The sequence below is a fragment of the Coptis chinensis genome, chromosome 1, assembly GCF_015680905.1.
Source record: "Coptis chinensis isolate HL-2020 chromosome 1, ASM1568090v1, whole genome shotgun sequence".
In the NCBI taxonomy this organism is placed as follows: Eukaryota; Viridiplantae; Streptophyta; class Magnoliopsida; order Ranunculales; family Ranunculaceae; genus Coptis; species Coptis chinensis.
Genome location: NC_141456.1, coordinates 23,803,446 through 23,828,966, shown reverse-complemented (window position 1 = coordinate 23,828,966; position 25,521 = coordinate 23,803,446). Strand labels below are relative to the sequence as shown.

Sequence of the window (25,521 nt, the reverse complement as noted above, 5' to 3'; positions counted from 1 at the left end):
CAAGTAAAGAAGAACCAGAAGTTCATCTGTGGACTAAAGCCATATCTATCGAGTTATTTGATACCCTTTGATTCAAAAACTTTCGATCGTATTTTAGATTTGGCATTAAAATATGAACAATTGGATAATGAATCCAAAGATGAGAGGTTTAAAGAGAATATCCCAAAACAAGCCAGCTTACATCTTATTTCTAGTCAACCACGTCAAGGGCAGAGAAAAAGTCGACATCACCCATATAATAGACAAACAAGTAAGCATGTGAATAAGGACGCTAGTACTTCGCTAAAGAAATTTGATGGTAATTGTTTGAACTGCGGGGAAGTTGGGCATACTATTCGAAGATGTTCTAAACCAAATGAACTAGTAGACAAATGTTATAAATGTGGACAGTTGGGACACTATGTTAAAAACTGCACTGGTTAATGTTAAGTATGTTTGAATTTGTTATTTACTAGTTCCTCTATTGGTACTTAGCATGTAAGAATTTATCATATGATTATGAAAATAAAATGCTTGTTGTTTTAACGGTTAGTTTCTTATGAAACTTACAATCGATTGTTCAGCATGTTATAGTGTTGTTTTCCTAACGGAGTTTTCTATTTTAAGTAAGTATTGGCTAAAGAAGAAATTGTTATTTTAAAATTTCATATTTGAGTAATTTGGAATTATCCAAGGAATAAAGAAACCCTTTCGGTGAATGTTGGATTTGGAATTGTTGATATTGTCCAAATTATGTATATCGTTGGTGTGTAATCCAATATACATAGCATCTCTCTATATGCATCGTTGGAGTTTGATCCAGTGTATACATGTACACCGTTGGAGTGTGATCCAGTGTGCATACCACACATCGTTGGTGTTTGATCCTATGTGATGGTAGAAAGCTTGTATGCATCGTTGGTGTGTGAACCAGTGTATACTTGCATATTGTTGGTGTGTGAACCAGTGTGCATGCCTCACATTGTAGGTGTTTGATCATATGTGATGGTGGACATAGTGTAGGTCGTTGATGATATGAATCAGCCTATACGTTTTATATATTCATTTTGAACAGGTGGTATTTGTGAGACCCTGAGAGAAAGGTTAAGGTTTTTTTTTAAACACCAAGATGGTGGACAGAATTTGTGAGTTTTTTTAGCGAAAAGATTTGACTGGAAAGATTGTTGGGAAATGATTTTTTTTTTTAGATGTATATTAAATATGGAGCGCTGGGACTAGTTGGAAAATACTAAGCGAGGAACTAATTGCCTCGATGTGAGAGGAACTACTTTGCCTTCTTAGTATAATTTAACTCGAAGAATATGAATATGTTGAACTGAGAAAGAATGATTCTAATTAAGTGTTGGCAATTGAAGAAACTAATTACGTTTATTCTTTTTGAGTTGTGTATACTAGCGTATACATGTGTTTCTTGGGTTTTATACGTTTATGGACACACTTTCAAGGTTAGTATCTATATATACACTCCGATGTTAGATATTTTACATTAATAGAGCATGTATGTCACTGAATTTTTTTTGTCATTTCTATTATACGACTAAGTTGCTATGATATTACTAATTATTTGTTTGCTTCTATCTACTTCGAATTTCGGGACGAGATTCCTTTTGAGTTGTGTATATTATAACATCCCGTATTTTTATGTTTGCTAAAAAAAATAATAAGTATTATTAATAGGGTTATAATAGTAATATTTTAAATATAGAAAAAAAAAAAAAAAAAAAAAAAAAAAAAAAAAAAAAAAAGGAGGGGGAGGGGGGATAAAGATTAAATAGAAATAGAGAAAATAGAAAGAGAGAGTAGGTACGGTTAAAAACCCTTTTCTATTTTTGAGGGTTTGGATATACAAAAGAAAATAAGAAAAGAGAGACGTACGCTAGCACTGGAGAGGGTTGGATAGAAAAAGAAAAAAAAAATGGAAGAAGAAGGCTCTATCACTTAACGCGCCGACGGTCAATTTTCTTTTTGGGATTCTTTTGGTTTCGTATTCTATCGGTTCGATTCATACAGTGAGTAGTTTAAATTTTAATTCTTTCTATATTATGAATACTTTTTTTAAAAAAATGGATTTTTCTTGTTAGTAAATTGTCGAAATTAATCCAGTTGGATCTAAGAGATGAAAATAGGTTCGAAGTCATGCATGATATACTGCCGGTTTGATTTTTGTTCATTGGTATGGTTAGATATTGTACAGAAAGTTCACATGATAAGTCGTACTTGGAATTGGAATAGGGAAAAAGGATTGCACATGCTTTTCAATCAAACTAAAGTAAAAAGGGGAGAATAAAACAAATAATGAAATAGATACATGACATTTCTTTTTATCCTTCTTTACTGCACATGGCATGGTGTTGATGTTAGTTAACATTGTTTTGATTTTTTTTATGTGGGAATATGGTCTCGGTAGACTGTTAGTTATTGTCAGAACTGGGCGTTTTTTTTTTGTTGTCAGAACTGGGTATGCTTTATATTGTTAGAAGTATAAGCTTAAGGTTAAGGTTCAATAACTTCAGGCAGTTTCGGTCAACCCATCTATTGGATATGTATTGGATATGTTGGTAGCTTCATTCACTATCTGTTAATCAATGATATTAGATATATTGGTATCGTTTGATTGCTACCTATAGGTGGAATAAAATACCATCCAAATAATGAAATGTGAGCATAAATGAATACCCCTCCAAATAATGAAATGTGAGCATAAATGAAAGTATTGAACAGTTATACATGAATATATTTTTCCCTGTTCAATTGTTTAATACAATGTTGGCTTATTTGGTACTTGGCATAAAAGATGATGCTAGTGAAGGGTGATAACGTGTGATTGGAATACTCTGCCGAGGATTTGTTATGCTATGATATTCATGCATACCTATTTATTTAACCGTGTATTTATTAGTGGACAATGGAACGGGTTATATCTTATTAGCTAGAAAATTCTATTGTCGTTTGTGTATTTACACGTGTCACACATATCTTTAGAACTCTCCACGCCTCCTGGTTGAAATAATAAAAAGAAATGTTTAATTATGACTAGTGAGGTCATGTAGGAAACCGCCCTAGAGAGGAACTAAGGTATTTGCCTTACGGGTTGGTTCTATTTCTCGAGTGTACGGGAATGTAGGTCTGGATTTCTTAAATGTACGGGAATGACCTGTTAGTTTTATGCCCATAAGAGGCTTGGTTTTATGAGCATTAAAAGCCCAGAGATGGTTGTGACTCACAGGTACGAGTTTACAAGAGGGATATATGATATTTATGCGAGACAAATAAGGTTAAGAACTACGAAGGCTTGATTCCAATCTTGAAAGCTATCAAGATTGAGATATAACCTTTATAGAGAGACAAGCTTGTAAAGGGAGATGAGTGATCTAGTAAGGTGAGAGACTGAAAGGAGTGATTGTAATCTTCCTTCCTACTTTATAAAAGGATTAGCGCTTGTATAAATAGGCACCATTGGGCGAACCACGGTATATCTTTGTGTTGTGGTATGTTTGTTCTTCTCTTTACATTATTATCTGTTGTTAATAGTTGTTTAGAGAGTTGGGCATGTTAGCTAGGTTGTAGTGAATATTTAGAATTTGTCTGGAGTTTAAGTGAGTTCATATTACAAGTTATCTGTGTAGTGGGGATCGATTGGTATCGCTAATTTCCCAACAAGTGGTATCAGAGTCTTGGTTAGATTAACCTAGGGTGTTATCCAAATTTTGCTCGGAAGGTGTTTGACAAAATTCCTAAAAGAAGGTTTGAGTTGAAATAGCTTGTATAAATGGACCATTCCGTAAACACTCGCATGACTAGTTTGAATAGAGTGAACTACACCATTTGGAAAGTCAGGATGGAAGACTTGCTTTATTACGAGGACTTAGCACAACCCATTGAGAATGGGGAAGTAAAACCGGATACAGTATCCGATGCTGATTGGAAGACGCTTGATGAAAAAGCAATTAGGTGTATTAGACAATGGATTGACTACAAAGTAATCCGCCTTGTATCCCAAGAGACCACAGCTTTCAGCCTGTGGAAGACTTTAGAAGACCTCTACGAGAAGACAAAAAAGGACGCACAGAATAGCTCCTATCACTCAGAGATCCTTGTTACAGAAAAGCAAGAGAGAGGCAAAAGCAGAAAACCATCTCATTCTAGAGGTGAAGACAAAAGAAAATCTAGGAGCGCGAGCAGACCTCCTAAGAAAGACTTGTCGTGCAATCATTGCGTTATCCATGGCCACTTCAAGTATGAATGCATAGAATTGAAGAGGGATGAGAAGACTAGTACCATACATGAAGACAAGTTTGAGCTAAAAGAAAGCACTGCCAGTAGAGACGCCATAGATATCGCTTCACATGGTGAAGTAGGAATTGTGTCAGATGGTCACGAGTTATTCTTGAGCACGTCAGGCCAGGGTACAGAGTGGGTGGTAGATACAGGTGCTTCCTACCACGTCACACCCCACGAGAGTTTCTTCACTACCTACAAATCGGGTGATTTTGGTGAGGTGAAGATGGGCAATAGTGGAGTCTCAAAGATTGTAGGCATTGGTGATGTTCATGTAGAAACCAATGTCGGCTACACCTTGACACTCAAGGATGTAAGACATGTCCCTGACATTCGACTAAGCCTAATTTCCGCTGGGAAGTTAGATGATGATGGCTTTCTAAACTCGTTTGGTAACGGGGTATGGAAACTGAGCAGAGGTTCCATAGTAGCAGCCAAAGGGAAGAAAACTTGCTCTCTTTACAAAACACAGGCTAGTTTGTGTAAAGCAGAAGCAAATGTGGCAGAAGAATAAGCTTCCTCCGAACTGTGGCATAAGAGACTATGTTATATGGGCGAAAAAGGCATGGAAGTTCTTGCCAAGCAAAAGGCCTTGCCAAACATTAAAGGTACGCATTTAAATAGATGCACTCATTGTTTGGTAGGAAAGCAACACAGGGTGTCTTTCCAAAGATTCCAGTCTCATAGAAAGGACAATGTCTTTGAGCTTGTTCACACTGACTTATGTGGTCCTATGAAAGTAAAGTCCCACGAGGGAGCTTTGTACTTCTTGACCTTCATTGATGATGCATCAAGGAAGATATGGGCATATAGTCTGAAGACCAAGGATGAAGTACTTGGCGTGTTCAAGACATTCCATAGCATGGTCGAAAGAGAGACAGGGAAGCTTTTGAAATGTATTCGCTCAGACAATAGGGGTGAGTACATAGGGCCATTTGAAGAGTATTGACAGAGTCATGGGATTCGTCATGAGTAGACTGTTCCCAAGATACCGCAACAGAATGGTATAGCAGAGAGAATGAACCGGACCATTGTAGAGAGGATGAGATGCATGTTGTCTCACTCTAAGTTACCTAGAAGTTACTGGGTAGAAGTAACGCGTACATCCGTGTATGTGATCAACCTATCGCCGCGAAATCCTCTGAATAGTGATTATCCAGAGAGAGTATGGTCAGGCAGAGATGTTGATTATGGATACTTGAGGGTATTTGGGTACAGGGCATTTGTTCATATTCCCAAGGATGAGAGATCCAAGCTTAATTGACAACAAAGCCAAGCAGTGCATTTTTCTGGGTTATGGGGATGAGAAGTTTGGCTATAAACTCTATGATCCTATTAACAAGAAGGTAATCCGAAGTCGAGATGTTGTGTTATTGGAAGACCAAACCATAGCAGACTTTGAGGAGGGTGAGAAGCTACAGGCTTTCACTAATGATCTTGTTGATTCAGAACTAGAAGTTCCTATTGTGGAATGTGCAGAAGGCATTGAGAGTGCAGATAACCATGAGTTTGAAGCTCATGATGATGATCCTATTGCTCATGATGGGATAGAACCTATTGGTATAGAAGATGTAGATGAAGTGCATGAACCACCACCTGAGCAACCAGAAGTGCATCCTCCTGAGCCACAAGAAGCTGGTGCAAGGAAGTCTGACAAAGAGAGAGAAGCTTCAACTAGGTATCCACCACATACGTATGTTTTACTATCTGATGGTGGAGAACATATGTACTATCAAGAAGCTATTGAGGGTACAGACAAGGAGAAGTGGTTGAAGGCCATGCATGATGAGATGGATTCTTTGCATAAGAATCACACTTATGAGTTAGTTAAGAAACCGAAAGGAAGAAAAATTCTCAAGAATAAGTGGATCTACTAAGTCAAGCATGAGGAGAACAATCCACACCCAAGGCACAAAGCTCGCCTTGTTGTGAAGGGATTCGGTCAAAGGAAAGGTATTGACTTTGATGAAATTTTCTCTCCTATAGTAAAGATGACTTCTATCAAGGTGGTATTGGGTATGACCGCAAGTATGAACCTGGAGGTTGAGCAGCTAGATGTTAAGACAACTTTTCTTCATGGAGACCTTGAAGAAGATGTCTACATGGACCAGCCAGAGGGGTTTGAGGTCAAAGGCAAGGAGCACCTAGTATGCAAGCTGATAAAGAGCTTGTATGGGTTGAAGCAAGTACCAAGACAGTGGTACATAAAGTTTGATTCCTTTATGGCGAAGCAAGGATACAAGAAATCTACTTTCGATCATTATTGTGTGTTTGTTCAGAGATTTCTAGATGGGGATTTCATAGTGCTCTTGTTGTATGTGGATGATATGTTGATAGTTGGCCCAAACATCAACAAGATATCCAAGCTGAAGAAAGACTTGAGTAAGTCCTTTGAGATGAAAGATTTGGGTCAAGCAAAGCAGATACTTGGGATGCGGATCAGTCGTGACAAAAAGAGTGGGAAGTTGTGGCTTTCTCAAGAAAGCTACATTGAGAAGGTGATGAAAAAATTCAACATGGATCAAGCAAAGCCAGTCAGTTGTCCGCTTGGTGGCCAGTTCTGCATGACCAAAGAGATGTGTCCAAAGTGTGAGCATGAGCAGAGTCAGATGGAAAAGATTCCTTATGCATCCACAGTGGGCAGCTTGATGTATGTAATGGTGTGTACAAGACCGAATATTGCTTTCGCCGTTGCTGTTGTAAGCCGATTTCTGTCAAATCCGGATAAGGAGCATTAGGAAGGTGTTAAGTGGATATTGAGATATCTCAAGGGAACTTCCAAATCGTGTTTGTGTTTTGGTGGAAGTAAGCCCTTACTTGAAGGCTACACTGATGCAGACATGGCAGGTGATGTTGACTCTATGAAGTCCACCTCCGGTTATTTGATTACTTTTACAGGGGGAGCAGTTTCTTGGTAATCTAAGTTGCAAAAGTGTGTTGCCCTCTCCACTATAGAAGCCGAGTATATTGCAGCCACAGAGTGTTGCAAAGAGATGCTATGGATGAAGAGGTTCTTCGACGAACTAGGGCTAAAGTAGAAATAGTTTGTAGTCCTATGTGACAGTCAGAGCGCCATCTATTTGAGCAAAAATCCGAGTTTTCACTCTAGATCCAAGCACATACATGTGCGTTATCATTGGTTTAAAGAAGTACTCGAAGATAAACATTTGATCATTGAGAAGATCCATACCGACAAGAACGGGTCGGATATGATGACCAAAGTCTTACCGAAAGGTAAGTTTGATGTTTGTTGTGCTACCGCTGGAATAGTAGCACACTCCTCCTGTTGATTTGGAAATTGCATGGAGGTATCCCCCCTCACTGTTCGGGAGGGGGAGATTGTTGGAGTTATCCCTCACATGAGGAAAGGAGAGAAATTAGTTCATCTTGTGTGGAAAAGACAGAGTGCACCCCGTGTCCTCCACAACCTATTTTGAAGTGCGCCCTGTGCTCAAGCGCCTGGACATCGTCCAAGGCAAGAGCGCACCCTGCGCCCGTTGTAGCACAATTCCAAGCACGCCCCGCGCCCATGCCTATTTTGGCAGGATTCTATTTTTGCGGAACCGCGAGTTTTGCATTAGAAGTTGGGGTTTTTGGCAAAACCTAACACACAAGAGACAACACAGAAGTTAGAGAAAACCCAATCTTGAAAGTTATCAAGATTGAGAGATAACTTTTATAGAGAGACAAGCCTATAAAGAGAGAGGAGTGATCTAGTAAGGTGAGAGACTGAAAGGAGTGATTGTAATCTTCTTTCCCACTTTATAAAAGAATTAGCTCTTGTCGAAGTAGGCACCATTGCCTGAGCCACGATATATCTTTGTATTGTGTATGCTTGCTCTTCTCCTTACATTATTATCTGTTGTTAATAGTTGTTTAGAAAGTTGGGTATGTTAGCTAGGTTGTAGTGAATATTTAGAATTTGTTTGGAGTTGAAGTGAGTTCATATTACAAGTTATCTGTGTAATGGGGATCGATTGGTATCGCTAAATTTCCTAACAGGTTGCTCGTACATCTTTGATAGGGCGGCCATGAGAGACGTTGTCGTCTTCTCCATTGCAATATTGAAAGCAATTGATTTTGTGAGTGATAGTCGAATGGTGCCGAGTGCTTTTCTGTCAAGCACATCCCATTTATCTTGTGCTATGTCTGTCAGTTTTTCACCAAGTGGAAGATAGAGATCCTTTTGATAAAGGTAGTCTTCTATTTGCATCTTCCAGTACCCGAAGTTCGATCCATTGAACTTCTCCATTTTTAACTTCCATTCATCTGTAGTCATTGCTCCCACTCCAACTAAGCAAGAAATTAATTTCTTCTTAATTAGAAACTAACCGCTCTGATACCAATTGTTAGGGTGTAAACAACACAACCCCAAAAATAAATTAGATCTTCGAAGCAATGTAACAAGAAAGTTACAAGAGAATTTAAATGACTACGACAAAATTATGATAACAACAAGAATTTATGAGGTTCGGCAATTTGCCTACGCCCTCAAGAGCACACCATTTTTTTTTTTTGAAGTGGAAATTTTATTAATAACGATAACGAGTTTTACAAATAATTAAGACAAGCGTGCAACAAGTCCTTTCTGAATGGCAAATCCTATCCTCTTAAAAACAAACTCGTTAAAACCAGCTGTCATTACGTTGCAGTCCATAACTTTCTGCAATCTCTTAAGGAGCTCAACAGACTGTTGTGTTAAGAAACCAAAAGTGTCAAAACTAAAAGGAATGAAACAATGCTGGTTAGCTCTACAAGCCTCCTCGTGTTTCTCAATTTTCCCTGTCGCTGCTCTATTAGCTAATTCTCCCACCTCAAAGACTCCATTCCCAATCCCTACCAATAGAGAGGCTCTAGTTACATCAACACACACATGCCTCCCCTCAGACCAACTGTAGATAAATACATCCGCAGGCCGAACTGTCGATCTCCCCTCATTCGGATTAGTGGGAAAATTCACAGGAGCTTCCTTCTTCACTTGTACCCCAGCCCTCCAAAATGGATCACATAAAATATCTCTGACATGATCATGTCAGTATTTGAAGCCTAGAAAATGTCTACAATGTGTTGCATGGTCCCCGAAAGCATCTAGTCTACTCTTTTTGCAAACAGGGCATAGACCACCATCAGAGTACAAAGGAATCATGAGACAGTACCGGAGAATAGAACGATACTCTACAGGGCTCTGTTTTACCCCTTTTTCTCTAATATTCTACAAAACTCTATTTTTCACCTGTAGAATCTTAAAACATAACTTACAAACACTATTAGTCTACTAAGATAGCTAAACAAGAGACATAATCGAGGGTTAAATTGCACTTTTTGAGCACTTATCACAACTCCCAACTAGCCTTTTGCTAGTCTCTTAGCAAATAAGATAAAAAAAAAAAATAGATAAGTGATCAAAATCACATCCTAATAACAAAAATAAAATCCTAACTCACTTTCGCAGGCATCAGCGATTGCATTTACCATATGCAACAAGGCTTTAAACCTTTAAGTTCCCCAAAAGGACGAGTTATAGTCTCGTGAGGGTTTTCGGTGATATACCCACAAAATCAATCAATAGCATGTTCAAGAATGATAGTATTTTTCAGAGAGAGAAATTCCTTACCCACTTAGTGTTTACTCAACGAGGCGGTCTCCATTGCTAACTACATTCTTTGCAAAGACTCATAGATTATGATGGGAGATAGTAAAATTAACAAAATTCTCATTCAAGGCTTATGTGTGTACTCGGTCAATCTCCTATACTCTCCTATCCAAGAAATGGAATCCCTAGTTTACCTTTAGACAGATAATCTCGACTTTCAATCCTCACCGGTCATACTCTCAGCAAAGAATCTCTCAGAAGATGGTCTACTATTTTACCTCATGTATGTGGGGAAAAGAATAATGCATACGAACATCCCACATACTATCTTGAAAAAGAGACTTCTAGATGACAGTAGTCTCATGAAAAGAATGTCAATCACATATGAAGTGTCGGGTCCTTCACTTTAGCATCCTCTCACCTATTCTAGACTGTGTACCATACTGTAGTGATAAGTCATGGGTTGTAACTTGGCTTGGGTATTTGTTTATGAAGGAAAGGTAAAAATGATTCAAAGGTTGCTTCTGAAAAACACTAAGGGTTTTGCTTCATTCTTTGGAAGATTTCTTCAAATTCTATATTGCAGAGAAAATTCTTCCTTTAGCTTTTCCATCCATTCTGTTCAACTTTTTTTTTTTTTTTTTTAAAATTTAAAGCTCAGTGGTATATCCTTAATTAGTACTGGATATGCTTGTTTTCCACTAGCTTCTTTCACTTTGAACAGAACGATGGTCTTCATTGTATCTCTCTGATATTTCCTTGTAATCTTCCTTTTGTGGTCTTTCTTCTTCCTTGTGCCCCTCGTATTCTCAGAAACATATGGGTATGGCTGATAAAGATTTTGGCTATACTCCTTGTCTGGAGTTGGGTAAAGGATAAAGGGTTTTGGAAGAAAATGGCTTATTGTAAGGCTCAAAATGGTTTAACATGATGGTCCTACTATGTGGGATAAAGGGTGAATGGGTTCACTACTTGACTTATCAGTATGATACTCTTTTTCGAATAGATTACAAGACCTAATGGCTATCTCCCCAGTTGATGTCACTTCGTGATTAACCAAATCAACAAATAATGAAACTATATTACAATGACATAAAGAACTGAAAGATGTTGAGTCACTAAGACTCGGATTTTTCGTAAGAACACTCCAAAGAATGGGTATAAAGCTCAAGTCTCACGGGCTAAGTCTAAAAATTATACTTCCAGTTTACTAGGGGTTTAAATCTCTTATCTAGCAAAAGTACACAAAACTGACCAAGTACTATGGTGGTGCCTTGATAAAGAATTCTATCAATAAGAACTATGTCCGAGCATAATAAATAGTCTAAGCGGTAATGAAATCAATAATATCAACTATCTATCAAATTTAACACTAAGCAGTATAGAATATATATATATATATCCCGGACTCATCATTAAAATTCATTTTTCTCATGCTACTGATATAGAAACAAAAATATTTTTGTTTTTGAAAACTAATTTTTGAAATTCATTTCTCAAGTACACCTTCCCCCAACTTAACATATGCATTGTCCTCAATGTATAGAAATTAAGTAAATGAAATGAATGAGAAAAAGGGAAGATGTTACCAATGATGCCGAATATCAAAATTAATTCCAAAAATAAGAACATTTCCTTTTACCAAGATTTTTTTTTTTTTTTTTAGGTCTTTTTAAGTCAGATCTCTTAGACTATATATCATGCATTATCAATTTGGAGTGAGGAGATCATATTTTCTTACCCAAATCTGACGAATGTTTGGAGGACGAGGAGGTCTCACCTTGTGGGTCGTCAAAAATACTCCTTGATATGCTGGAAAGATTGTTGGTGAAGTTGCTTCTCTACCTTGAACTATTTCAGGTCTGATGATTGTGTGATAGGCCTTGTGGCTCCTCTGCGTATGAGATTGACAAAAATCTTTCTTTCTAACAGGACAATAGTATCTGATGTGCCCTTTACCACCACAGTAATGATAATAGATGTCTGGCTAACTGCGCTCAAGGTGGGCGGTAGACTGGTTCACATACTTCTCTCGTTCAAACAATAATGGTGTAGAAGAAGCTTCAGCAGTGCAATTCTTCTTATCAATATGGTTCATTTTCAGCTTCACAAGACTCATTTCAGTTTCTAGATTCTATTGTTTTTCCAAAACTTCTTTAAACTGATTCTCTAGCAACTGATTTTCTGGGTAGAAGTCTGTTGTTCATCCTTAAATGTACAGTTCATCTTATCAAGATATGATACTCTCTCTATCAATTTTCCATTCTGCTCACTTAAATTCTGAATTTTCTGTAGAGATTTCAAGAACATGGCTAGCAACGCCTCTGTGGTGGGATTCTCAGGTTCATCACAGTTTTCTGTAGATTGAGCACTTTCAATTGTATCTTCGAATGGGACGAATTCTTGTATCATGCTATCAAGGAAGTACACCTCTTCACCTTCGGTGTCATCACAATCCTTATGTAACAGGTGAAAGATATTTATGTCCATGGACATCTTACCAAAGTTGATCTTCATTTCACCATTGTAACAATTTATCAAAGCTTTTGCGGTAGCAAGGAAAGGTCGGCCTAGAATAATTGGAATTTTATCAAAGGCCTCCTGGGTGTCTATCATAATGAAATCTACTGGATAGTAGAAATCGGCTACTTGAACAAGAACATCCTCAACTATGTCTCTGGGAATCTTGGTAGAACGGTCAGCCAACTTCAATTTGACTTTTGTAGGCTTTAGGTTCTCCAGGCCTAACGTTTGATACACATGATATGGCAAGAGATTAACACTAGCACCAAGGTCTAAAAGAGCATTACTTGTGAATTTTTCTCCTATCTTGCATGATATTATAGGACTTCCTGGATCTTTGAGCTTGACTGGAGCTTGCTAATGGATAATAGATGTTGTTTGTCCAGTTAGAAACGCTCGCTTTGGAACATGAGTACTTCTCTTTATGTTGCATGCATCCTTCAAGAATTTGGCATATGATGGCAACTGCTTGATCACTTTGAGAAAGGGGATATTGATGTTATCTTTCTCAAATGCCTCATTCATCTCTAAGAATTGCTTGTCTTTTTTGCTCTGAGCAAAAAACATAGGAAAAGGTGCCTTTAGTACAAACACATCAGCATGTGTCTGCTCTTCTTTCTCTTTGGCATTCTTGCATATCTTGTCTTGGTTATCTTGACAAATGGGAGTTGAAAGGATTTCTCCCACTTCCTTTCGAACTTCATTTGAAATCTTGACCGATTGCTCTGTAGCAATGTCATCATGAGAAGGTAAGTCAACCTTGTTGCTATTTTCAATCCTGATCTGAGAGTAGTAACTGAGTTGACATGATCATGGAGGTGATCAGTACTAGAAGTTGTCCCAATGTGGCGTACATCTTCACTCCTCGATATCGGTTCCAATAAGCTAGGTTGAGTGGCTTGTGTCTTTACAGACATAGCAGTAGTGAGTTGGTCGACCTTAGCCTCTAGAGACTCCATTCTAGAACATTGACTTGCCTGAGATTGCTGGAGATTGAGCTGAGAATGTGCAATAAGCTCTAGAACACTTTCAAACTTCTGATTTTTCTGTGATAGCAAAGTAATAGCATTCTCCAGGTTAGCAGGTGCGGCATAATTTCTACTTGGATCAGGCACTAACTCTCCACTTGTATTGGAATTCTGCTGAGAGTATAATTGTTGTTGAGGAACCAACTGTGGAGCTTGACTTGTCTGTGGAATATAACTTTGATCTTGAGAACCTGGGGGTCCAACGTTCTGTCTCCAATAATTGCCTTGAAAATTATTACCACCTTGGTTGGGCCTCTGAAATGAGTTTATATTGTACTCTCCAACTTATGCATGTTGATAGTAACCAGGACATTCTAGAGTTGCATGGGAAGTGTCCGAACAGACTTCGCAGCATTGGCTATCTTGCATGACTGGGAGAGATTTAGCTTGAGACTTGTTGATCTTGGAGGGATTCATGGAGAACTGGTTGAATTTCTTACTCAGAGTTTCAATTAATTTGGCGGTGGCCAAATGTAGACTTCAGTTCTTGACCTACTTGTTCATGTGCTTGGTAACCGAATTGCTTTGGCTCCCCCTCCATGCTAGCGACATCCTCGTTGCTAGTAGTCCATTGTTGTGTTTCTTCAGCTAAATTCTCGAGAAAGTTGTAAGCTTCCTCTCCATCCATTAATATAAACTTGCCTTTGTGCATTGACTGTATCATCTGCTTGTTCATCATCGAGAGTCCTCAATAGAAAAAATGAGCCAGTGTGCTCTTGTCGTATCCATGATGTAGACCGCGAGACTAGCAGATTGTTGAATCGCTCCCAACTACAATGATATTCTTCAGTCGCCTTTCCTTTAAAATTGTTGATAGCTTGCTGCATGGCATCAGTCTTCTGGGGTGGGTAGAACTTGTTCATAAACTTCATTCTTAACTTCTCCCAGGAATCAATGGAATTGATCGGTTGAGCATATAACCATTCAGATGCTTTACCCTCAAGTGAGAGTGGAAAAAGAATTAACTTGATACTATCATCCCTGATATTCTGGTTCTTGAAAGTTCTGAGGACTGATAGAAATTTGTTCATGTGAACATAAGGCTGAACATTGTCTGAACCATTAAACTTTGGAAGCATAGAGATTATTGATGCTCTAAGTTCAAACTGGTTAGCTTCTGTCTCTGGAAAAACAATACTGCTGAGTGGGTTTCCAATGATTGGCGAATAGAAATCGTTCAGCTTCTTCCTTTGTTGTGCTTGCATGGGTGGGATATCTTCTGGATTATTAGTGTCCAAAACACCTCCATCATTGCGTGTGGCCATTGTATCAATTTCGTCTAGTATTTCTTGTGAGTCGGTTGTTAAACCTTGTCCACTGTTGTGTTCTTACCGGACGATGATATGGACGACGGGGCGAAAAATGACGAAAAACTATCCTACTGTACTTGAATGCAATTAAACTAATATGCAACTATTCTAAATTATACTAATATGCAAAACTACTTTCCTTTAACTGGGTTAGGCTTTGCAGCTAGTATCTCGCCCGTTGTCTAAAGCTGTCTCTTCTAGGATTATGGTGAATCACTTGGATTACTTAAGTACCACGGCCCACAGACGATAGTTCATTTGTCAAGATTCAGACAAGAAACACTAGAGTTTGATATTTCGTTGTGTTGGCTTACAACTTCAATTGTTGAAAAGATCTTAAATGCAATTATACTAGAAAGCAATAAAACTAAACTAACTATGATGCAACTAAACTAAGAATGAAGATTCGACTAACCTGGATGGTAGATATTGTCTTCGAGATCTCCTTCAAGCTTCTCTCTTTCTCAAAAGGATGGATGATGCGGCTAAAATTACCTCAAAATCCAAACTTCTAATCTTGAAAGAAAACGTTAAACATAAACAACTTAAACCGGCAGTTGCGCCATTTGACACACGCTCCTTTTTGTGTGTGTAGATGGTATATGGATGATGTAGATAGATGATGGTCGTTAAACAAATAGAAGCGTATCAAAACCTAATTATCCCTCAATAAGTAAAGGATGAGTAGGGTATCGTTCAACTTTTAAGTGTATGTTTATATGAAGGACAGGACTGGAAAGGGGGTTTGAAGGATTAAAAACTATGATTGTAGAGATTTTAGATTCTAATACTAAAATAAACTAAACTAACTAAACTATTGGGAATTTATAAGAGAAGGAATTCAAGATATTATAATCCACCAATACTTTTGATCTGTGACCTTATGCTTCATAGTTGTTCTCACAAGTAGACTACAATTAGGCAATCGAGCGAGTGCCAATGCCCTCTTGGACGAAACATCGTTAACGAATAACTCTACTTAAGGCTGTTCCAATGTTCATGTTACTAGTATCTTATTTCATTTTATGTGAGCTTGGGCAGCTATTCAATGAATCACCATCTAAGGCAAACACAAAGAATACTTCCCTTACTCTAAAACACTACACAACTAGAAGAAAAGTAGAGAATAATAGTATAATATTCAATTATAATAAATAAAACCCTATTCTAGCATTATATTCAATTGCAATAAATAAAATCATGTATCTAGCAAATATTCAATTGCAATAAATAAAACCCTAAACTAGCATGATATTCGATTGCAATAAATAAAAACTTTAATCTATACTTCCATCCTCTAGTCTGGGCAATGGAACTAATAACTAAAAACATAAATAACTAACCTGATTAGAGAATATCATGAACCATAAGAATCAACAAACCCTAAGCACCGGCTTCATCTCCTCCCTTGAAGGAGAAGATTAGTCTTCCATAAAGAAGGAAGAACACAAAGAATGAGAAGAAGAAGAGTCGAAGAACATAAGACTAGAAAGACTAATTTATTAAGACTCAGCTAGTTAAAACCGAATATTTTATTATTAATCTCTCTCTGCCTCAAGTTCTGGAGACAAAAGTATAAGTGAATTGGCAAATTACATGAGGCACTTAGGTCCTCTATTTATAGGGGTTACAATGAGTTCTAGAATCATTCCAAACCGTCATTTGTTTCCTAATACAAATCAACTTCTTTTAGAGTCCAACTTCATCTCCAAAACTGAGAAGGAATTGGCTATAGTGTCGTTTCATGCGTCTGGACTCACAATTAATGCATCCCAGACGCGAGCAATGCGTCTGGACGCGCGATACATGTGTCCCAAACGCATGAGTCGCGTCTGGACACACGATAGTCGCGTCTAAGACACGAGACTCTATTTTTCCTCTTTTGCTCCATCTTTCTTTCCTCTTTGTGGGTTTTGGTCCAAGTAATAAATCCTTTTTCTTTGGGCTTCCAAATAGGCTTTAAAATAGGTCCAAGTCGCATCTTTAATAGCTTCAATTCATTGGCCTTCTCCATGATTGTCCTCGGGCTTCCCATGTGATCCTTAATGCTCCGAATTGCTCTGTTTTACCCCTTTTTCTCTAATATTCTACAAAACTCTCTTTTTCACCTGTAGAATCTTAAAACATAACTTACAAACACTATTAGTCCACTAAGATAGCTAAACAAGAGGCATAATCGAGGGTTAAATTGCACTTTTTGAGCACTTATCAGTTGACAAGCTTTGGCGGTGGTCACTCATTCACTTTGAATTAAGTTGTTGCTTTAATTGACTTTATCAATCAGGCTTCACACTTACCTATCACAAATAAACAAGTAATTACTAATGATATAAATAACAACACTCCACAAACCAAACATAAACAATCAGTACAACTTAAAAAAAACTAAACTATCTTAGCATCCATAACTAGTTTAATCCTCAAAAGCATATTAACTGCTTCTTCTTTAGTATCAGTGGCTTCTTTCTGAAAACAAAATGCCTTTCTTTCACAAACCATAATCTTTCTTACAGTATTCAATAACATATTTGCATACACTTTCTTCAAAACCAAAATTTTCTGCAAACAAACAAAAAAATCAAATAAAATTAAAGAGTTTATGACTATTTAGTACCACATACTTTTATTTTTTTTTCTAAATGGTACCTATACTTTGTTTCTCGCTTATTAGTACCACGAACTCTTAATTTGTTTCAATTTAGTATCTCTGTCTGTTTGCCATCTCATTCCGTCCAATTTGTCTAATGGGGACCTCACGTGTTTAAGCACGTGAGCTGGGTTTATCTAATTAGCGGCTAAATAGCTCAATTAGCCCAATTAGTTATGACAGACATAAAAAAAAACAAGAGTACCCAAAAAAATCAAAAAACACAAAGAGTAAAGTGTTTAACCAAAAAGCCCAAGAAAGTGTGAACCCTAAAACTAAATTGAATGTCAAAGTGAAGACAAAGAATAAATTGAAGCTCTTTTGAGGAAGCTTGATTGTTGGGTTGTCTCAGTAAGTGTTTTTATTAGAATCAAAGTTATTCCCTTTGAGTCATCCCTTTTGTTTAGTTTATTTAACTCAAAAATTTTGGGGATTTGTGGATTGAAATTGTATATTGAATCTCATATACTTTTATTATAATGTAATAATTTATTGATAAATTATTTTTTTTGTTTGTATATAGTGGAAAAGTTCAACTTAGTATTACACCATGGTGGTTTGTTCTATTGGGAGCCAATATTGCATTATGAAGCTGGGTATAAGCAAGTGTACTATGGTCTTGATCTTGCTGCTATGAACTTGTGTGATCTTCATGCTAAGTTTGCTCAATTGGGTTATATACTCAACTACAATTATTGGAAGCTATGTTATTATTATCCTGGGTTGTCTCTAGCAGAAGGTCTTAAATTAATTCGCAGTGAAAGATCTATTTCTGAAATGTTAAACCAAGCTGTTGTGTATGGAAGCATTGATGTGTATGTTATCCATAAAGAAGAAGATTCTGAGTTTGAGGTTGAAGATGAGTTTGAAGAGGAAAGGGGTGTTGATGACATCAGTGAAGTTGGAAGTTTAGACTTTGCCACTGATGATGAAGAATTGATAAAGGTTAGGGTATCAAATGCACAGAGGAAGGTTGAGAAGTTGGCTTCGAAACGAGGTAAACAAACAGCTACTGAACCACCCACTGAACCACCTACTCATTCACCTACTGAACCAATCACTGAACCACCTACTGAACTAATGAATAACCCACATAATGAAGCTATGGATGTACCTATTTATCATGTTAATGATGGTTATGATACTAAGTATGCTGATAGTGATGATTATGACACTCCTGAGTCATAATTAGATTATAAGTGTGACACTCATGTTGCCAATAGGGGGAACCCAAGAACTAATTACCCTGTTTACAATCCTCAACAGGACATGTTTACATTTGTGCCTGAAGTTGGACTGAAGTTTACCTCTCCTCAACAATTGAAAGAGTGTTTGAGCAACTACTCAGTTGCAAATGGTTTATCCATTTGGTATAAGAAGAATAGGGCAAGACAACTTCTAGCTCTTTGTGCTCCAAAGTGTCCATGGAGGCTACATGCAAGCTATATGCAAGATTCATCAACTTTTCAGATCAAGACATTGAGAAAGTTACACAAGTGTGGTAGAAACTACAGTGTTAAAATGGGGAATTCTTAGTGGCTTGCGAAGAGGTATTACAATGAGATACTTGCTAATCCAACCTAGAAGCTTGCAGACTTTAAGGCTGAAATCTTGAATAAGTTTACATTAGAAGTAACGACAACACAATGTCTGAGAGCCAAGAGGAAAGTTTTAGGTGGTGTTGACAAGGGTTTAGAGCTTCATTATGCCAAGGTGTCTGACTATGCACATGAAATCTTAAGGTCTAATCCAGGTAGTACAGTGAAAATAGAGGTTGATAGACCTAACCCAGTACATATGGAAGTGGATGCACCACTACCAGTAGATCATTTCCAGAGGATGTATGTTTATTTTCATAGTTTGAAGAAGGGTTAGTTGGAAGGATGTAGACCTGTATTAGGTCTAGATGGCTGTTTTTTGAAGGGATTTGCCAAGGTTGAGCTTCTGATTATAGTAGGAAGGGATGGGAACAACCAAATGTTCCCTATTGCATGGGTACAAGTGGATAGTGAGAACAAAGACTCTTGGTGTTGGTTCCTTAACAGATTGCTTAATGATTTTAATATTTTAGATGGACAAGGGTGGACTGTTATCACAGATCAACATAAAGGACTGGTTGAGGCTCTACATTTATGCCTGCCATTGGCTGAGCATAGGGCATGTACTAGGCACATATATGCAAATTTTAAGAAAAAATATTGTGGTTGCAACTTAAACTTGCTTTCTGGAAGGCATGTAAAGCTAGTACACCTCAAGAATTTGATACTGCTATGGAGGAGTTAAAGAAAGTGAACCAGGCAACACATACATATTTGATGGATAAGAATCCAGTTGCATGGTCAAGGGCCTTTTTTGCAACTCACTCTAGTTGTGAAGCTGTTGAGAACAACATGTGTGAAGTGTTTAATGGGACAATTGTTGAAGCTAGGAGTAAACCAATAATCTCTATGCTTGAGGAGATTAGAATGAAGTTTATGGAAAGAATGGTCAAGAGAGTAGATATGATGCGAAGATGGGAGGATACGATATGCCCTAGAGCTAGAGAAAAGTTATAGGCAAACAAGTTGGAATATAGGCACTGGAGGGTATTTTATTTTAGGAACCAACAGTTTGAAATCAAAAGGGATATGATAGCTTATATAGTGGACATGAAACAGAAGACATGTACTTGTAGACTGTGGGAACTCAGTGGAATTCCTTGTTGTCATTCCATTGCTACAATGTTTAACAGTGGAGATGAACCTGAGAAATATGTTGCACACTGGTATTCTGTTGAAAGCAATAAGAAGGCATACTCACACTTTCTCATACCCATGAATGGTGAGAATCTCTGGATAAAGACCAAGGTTGCAAAGTTTTTGCCATCCAAGAATAGGAGAATGCCAGGCATACCAAAGAAGTTGCGGAGGAAGGACTTCCATGAATCACCAAGTAAGAAAGCAGATGTTGTTAGTAGAAAAGGTAGAAAAATGACTTGTCAAAGATGTAAGAAGGTTGGCCACAACAAGAAAGGATGTAAAGAGATACTAAATGCACCTGTAAGTCTCTTACATAATTGAATTAAATTTTAGTTACTTAATTACTTTGAGTACTCACTAACTTTCATTACAGGAAAACCAAGTGAATGATGACACTCCTATGAATGAAGAAATGACTAGTGATTACATGAATGTGGAAATGAATGATGTCATACATGAGACTGTAAGTATTCCCCAAAGGAAAGCCAAAGCCAAAGATAATGTTGTTAAAGAAATACCCCCAAAACATGTAAGTATTCATTTTTAAAATTTATTTTATGTTGTTTGAAGGTCTATTAAGAAAACCAAAACATGTAAGCTATTTAACTTCTTCATTTTAACAGGTGAGAAAGTACAATAATCCAATTGTACCAAGAGGTGTTTTAAACTTAGTTGGTCCAAATGGTGCCATATTCACGAAGGTAATTGTTTGTGTATGTTCTTTTGTGTCCATTTATATTCATAGCTAAGTTAACTTCTTCTTTATTTAGGTTCATAGCTTCCTGGTCAGAAAAGAGGTAGATGGAGTGCTCCACTTGATCCAGCTGCTTCAACAGATGTTGAGCAATCAGCTCCTAGTAACACTGCATCCATGCCAGCAGTAGTTGATCCAATACCAGTTGAACAGACATGTCCTAGTAACAATGCATCCATGCCAGCAATAGTTAATCCAATGCCTAAAGTGGATACCCAAACTAATGCATTATCAACAAGTTCTGTCAAACCAGAAATGGCTCAACCTGCAACTCAAACAAGGTCAATGGCTAGACAGACCAGAAATACCACAACTGCAAAGAAAATAACTCCAAAGAAGATGGTTGGTAGACCTGCAACTCAGACAAGGTCAATGTCTAGAGGACCTGCAACTCAGACAAGGTCAATGGCTGGTGAACCTGCAACTCAGACAAGAGGAAAGACACCTAGTGGTAAAGGGAATGCCAAAAGATGGCATATTTAGTTGAGTACTCGACTGTGTTTTGAGTACTTCAGTAGATCGAGTCATTGCAACTCTATGTTATTTTTTTGCTTTTTGTGTTTAGTACTCCAGTAGATCGAGTAATTGAAGCAAGCAACTCGACTATTTTTTGTGTATGGATTATGTTGGAGGTTTAATAGTTAATTTTTTGTATTTGTGTGGGGTTTTTTTATTAGTTAGTTTTTGAGGGAATGTGTATTTGTTTGTCAATGTATGATCCTGTCAGTTTTTTAGGGAACTAAACTCTCTGCATTTTTTTTATTAGTTTTATGTTAGAAGGGATTCAGTTTTTATGTGAAACAAGGACTTCAGTTCTTATATGAAACAAGGGCTTCATTCAGTTTTATTAGTTATGACTGTGAAACAAAGGATGTGAAAACTCTGACCGATGTGTTTGGGCTGTCAGAACTCACAAGCTAAAACTCTGACAGGGTTCGGGGTTTCACAGATGTGTTTGGGCTGTCAGAAGCTAAAACTTCAACATGGTCATGCCTAAGTGAGTTCAGTTTTTATGTCAGAGGGCGTTAATTATGTGAAAAAAAAGGGTTTAGTTTTTATGTGAAAGAGTAGGGCATTAGTTCTGTGAAAAAAAGGGGTTCAGTTTTGGGTCCGGATTTTGGTGATGTGTTTGGGGTGTCAGAAGCACAAGCTCTGACAGGGTATGTATCTCTTGAAGTTTCGGTGATATGTATCTCTGCAAGTTTTGGTGAGAACAAGGGCTTTTGGTGATATGTATCAAAACAAGTTTTGGTGAGAACTTTGGGCTGTCATAAGCTAAAACTCTGATAGGGTATCTCTGCAAGTTTTGGTGTCCTGTAAGTCTCTGCAAGTTTCGGTGACCTGTAAGTCTCTGCAAGTTTTGGTGATATGTATCTCAACAAGCACTTCAAACTTTCCAAATCATGATAGAGAATTACGAAAGTAAACAGAGAAGTACATCTCACAATTCATCAAGTATTGTCTGTTCAAGTACATCTCACAATTCCAGTACATTCTCTTCACTCTTGTATAAATAGCTAAAAGCTAAAACTCTGCAAGCTAAAACTCAACAGTAAAATGTATAATAAGAAAGAGTACTAGTCTAAAATCAACACAGAACTGTTAGATTACATGCCTTACAGAGAATCCTTTAACTAAGAAACAAGTCTTACATGCCTTACAAACAACAAAAACTTTTGTCAGATTACATGCCTAACAAACAACAAAACTCTAACAGATTACATGTCCATTACAAATCTAAAACTCTGACAGAAGTTAAAGATTAAGTTGACAGAGTTTTGCATTCCAAATTACATGTTCATCTATTGATATTTAGTTTAGAAAATTCTGACAGGGTCATTTTTAGGGTAACAATGGGTTCCGCAGCCAAAGTGGTTGTCTTCTTTCTTGCCTCTGCCAATATTGCATCATGAAGCCATTCAAATCCCCCATAGCTTTTGCATTTCAAGTACTTTTTTCTAACATTTAATCCATACTTCGTAATCTTAACAGTCCTCCTTCCCCTACAGTCATTTCTATTGCATTCGCAGTCTACCCAAGGGAAATCGAGCATCCAATGGCCTGCCTGACCACACTTAAAGCATTCATTTGTTGACGTGCTTGATCCAATCCCAGAAAGTTTTTCATAAACAGCTTCATCCAACCATTGCAAATAACTTCGACATGTAGCATGATGACACTTCAAGTATTTCCTTCCTGGATTGCGAGCTGTTTGCGATATGCCCAACAATCGGATACCATCACATGTAGCTTCTTTACATGGAGAGTATAGAAATTGGCACTCAGTAGCTGAGTGTCCAACTTCATCACAAATCTGACATTCAACCTATGAACAAAACATGTACTAACATCAAAATTTGAAACTCATGAAGATATGGCCTATTACATATGCAGAAACAATTTAGCCATAGTCCAATAGCATATGTATGCCTACAAATTAAGAATTGTCAAAAAAGAGGGAAAAAAATCCCAAAAGAAAACTAAACAAGCTGTAATTTTGTGTATTCATCAAGTTCCCATAAATCAGTATCTCATGCCTCCAAGGATGAACTTTCTTAGTTTTATCAACAATCCTCCACCCAAAAAAAAATAACATAAGAGAATTAACACATAAAAATTCATCAAGAAGCACAGGTAGTACAAACAACCATACTCAACAATAGAATCTTGGATTAGGGATTCTTCATCTCACATATCTTCATCACTGAGACAAAACTACATACACTTACAAGTACAAAAAATATAAGAAAACAGACATCATGCAAAAAGCTTATAAACTCCAATACATAATCAAAACCAACAAAAACAAGCAATGCATGAAACTAACAAACCATTTTTGAATCACTATTAATATAAACACTATGCTTCCCTATAGCATCACCATAACGTTTACAAGTACAACTACAAATAACTTCCACACAATCTTGACATCTTCTAACCTCAAACAACCATTTTTGAATGTTTTAAAAGCTGAAAAGCATTAAAAAACGAGAAATCAAGACGCCCCAAGAGAGAAAAACAAAACTCGTGAGTGATTCAGTGGAGAAACTCAACCAGTTCATCAAAAAAGATATTCAACAATTACCTTCATATATTCAACAAAAACTTAATTATAAAACTCAAACTTAATCAAAGTGATAAACTTAATCGAAATTACCTTCATTTTTGGTAAAAAGAACTCGTGATTAGCTTCGTCCTTCCTTCTTTTGGCAATGGAGATCTTTTGCAGTCGACTCTCTATGTTTTTTTTATTTTTTTTGGGTACTCTTGTTTTTTTTTGAAGTCTGTCGTAACTAATTGGGCTAATTGAGTTATTTAGGCGCTAATTAGATAAACCCGGCTCACGTGCTTAAACATGTGAGGTCCTTGTTAGACAAATTGGACAGAATGAGATAGAAAATAGACGGAGGTACTAAATTGAAACAAATTAAGAGTTCGTAGTACTAATAGGCGAGAAACAAAGTACAGGTACCATTTAGGGAAAAAAAAAATGAAAGTACGTGGTACTAAATAGTCATAAACTCTAAACTGAAATAACTAAAGCACCAAAATGAAATTTATATATATATATATATATATATATATATATATATATATATATAGAAAAAATGACCGTTTTGTACCATGAACTTTGTTGGTTTTATCAATTTAGGCCAAAAACTTTTTTTTTTAGCAAATTGGGCCATGACCTTTCTTTTTTGTATTAGTTTGGGCCACTGTTACCATTCTGTTACTTCACATGCTTATGTGGCGTGCCGGATGTATATGTGTCCAACCAAATGCTCATGTGTCACCGTTGAAGTGCACACCTAATCACTGGTGACATGGCATCGAAAATTCAAAGTGTTTCGAACCTGAAATTTCACAGAAAATTTCAAAGTGTCACTGAAATTTCAAAGATGGCACCGAAAAAACACTATTCATGTGAACATTGTTTTTTCCTTAAAAATTAATTCTTTAATAAAAAAAACATTATTCACGTGAACAGTGTTTTCACTAATCACGTGAACTTTTTTTTTGTGTGTGTAATAATCTTTATTTAATCTTTTGATAATAAAGATTATTACACACACACCAATAAAAAAAAATTGTTCACGTGAATAGTGTCTTTTGTTATTTAAATTTGATTTTTGAAAAAACACTGTTCACGTTAATAGTGAAAAATGCTGTTCACATTAATAGTGTTTTTTGGTTTTAAAATTTGATTTTTGAAAAAATATTGTTCACATGAATAGTGAAAAAGCACCGGTGACGTGGCACCTAATCACCGGTGATGCCATCTTCCGTTAGCACACATCAGTAGACGTTTGTATACATAGGCAGCCATTTGTACACATAAGCAAATTTTCTAACGAAAATACACCGGTGGGCCAAACTGATACAAAAAAGAAAGGTCATAGCCCAATTTGCTCAAAAAAAAATTCTTAGCCCAAATTGATAAAACCAACAAAGTTCATGGTACAAAACGGCCATTTTTTCTATATATATATATATATATAGTTACAGTTATGTTTATTTTGGTGATAGTGAAAATGGGTGTTTGGTGGTCTTAAATTTTATGGTTTTTTTTTAAGTTTTGAGGAAGGAACCGTGGGGAAAGAAGAGGTGGTGGGGTTTTTTTTTTTTTTTTGGTGTTCTTGCAAATCCACT

The 25,521-nt window shown here is 37.0% G+C and overlaps 1 protein-coding gene across 1 annotated transcript; it reads left to right on the top strand.

Moving 5' to 3' along the window:
* The first annotated feature begins 17,989 nt into the window (after positions 1-17,989).
* On the top strand, positions 17,990-21,615 carry LOC147523045 (uncharacterized). The gene is made up of 4 exons (XM_086596656.1): positions 17,990-20,417; positions 20,491-20,646; positions 20,741-20,818; positions 20,896-21,615. The coding sequence occupies exons 1-4, from the start codon at positions 20,007-20,009 to the stop codon at positions 21,352-21,354; spliced, it is 1,104 nt and encodes a 367-aa protein (XP_086452782.1). The 5' UTR covers positions 17,990-20,006; the 3' UTR covers positions 21,355-21,615.
* Positions 21,616-25,521: the final 3,906 nt, after the last annotated feature.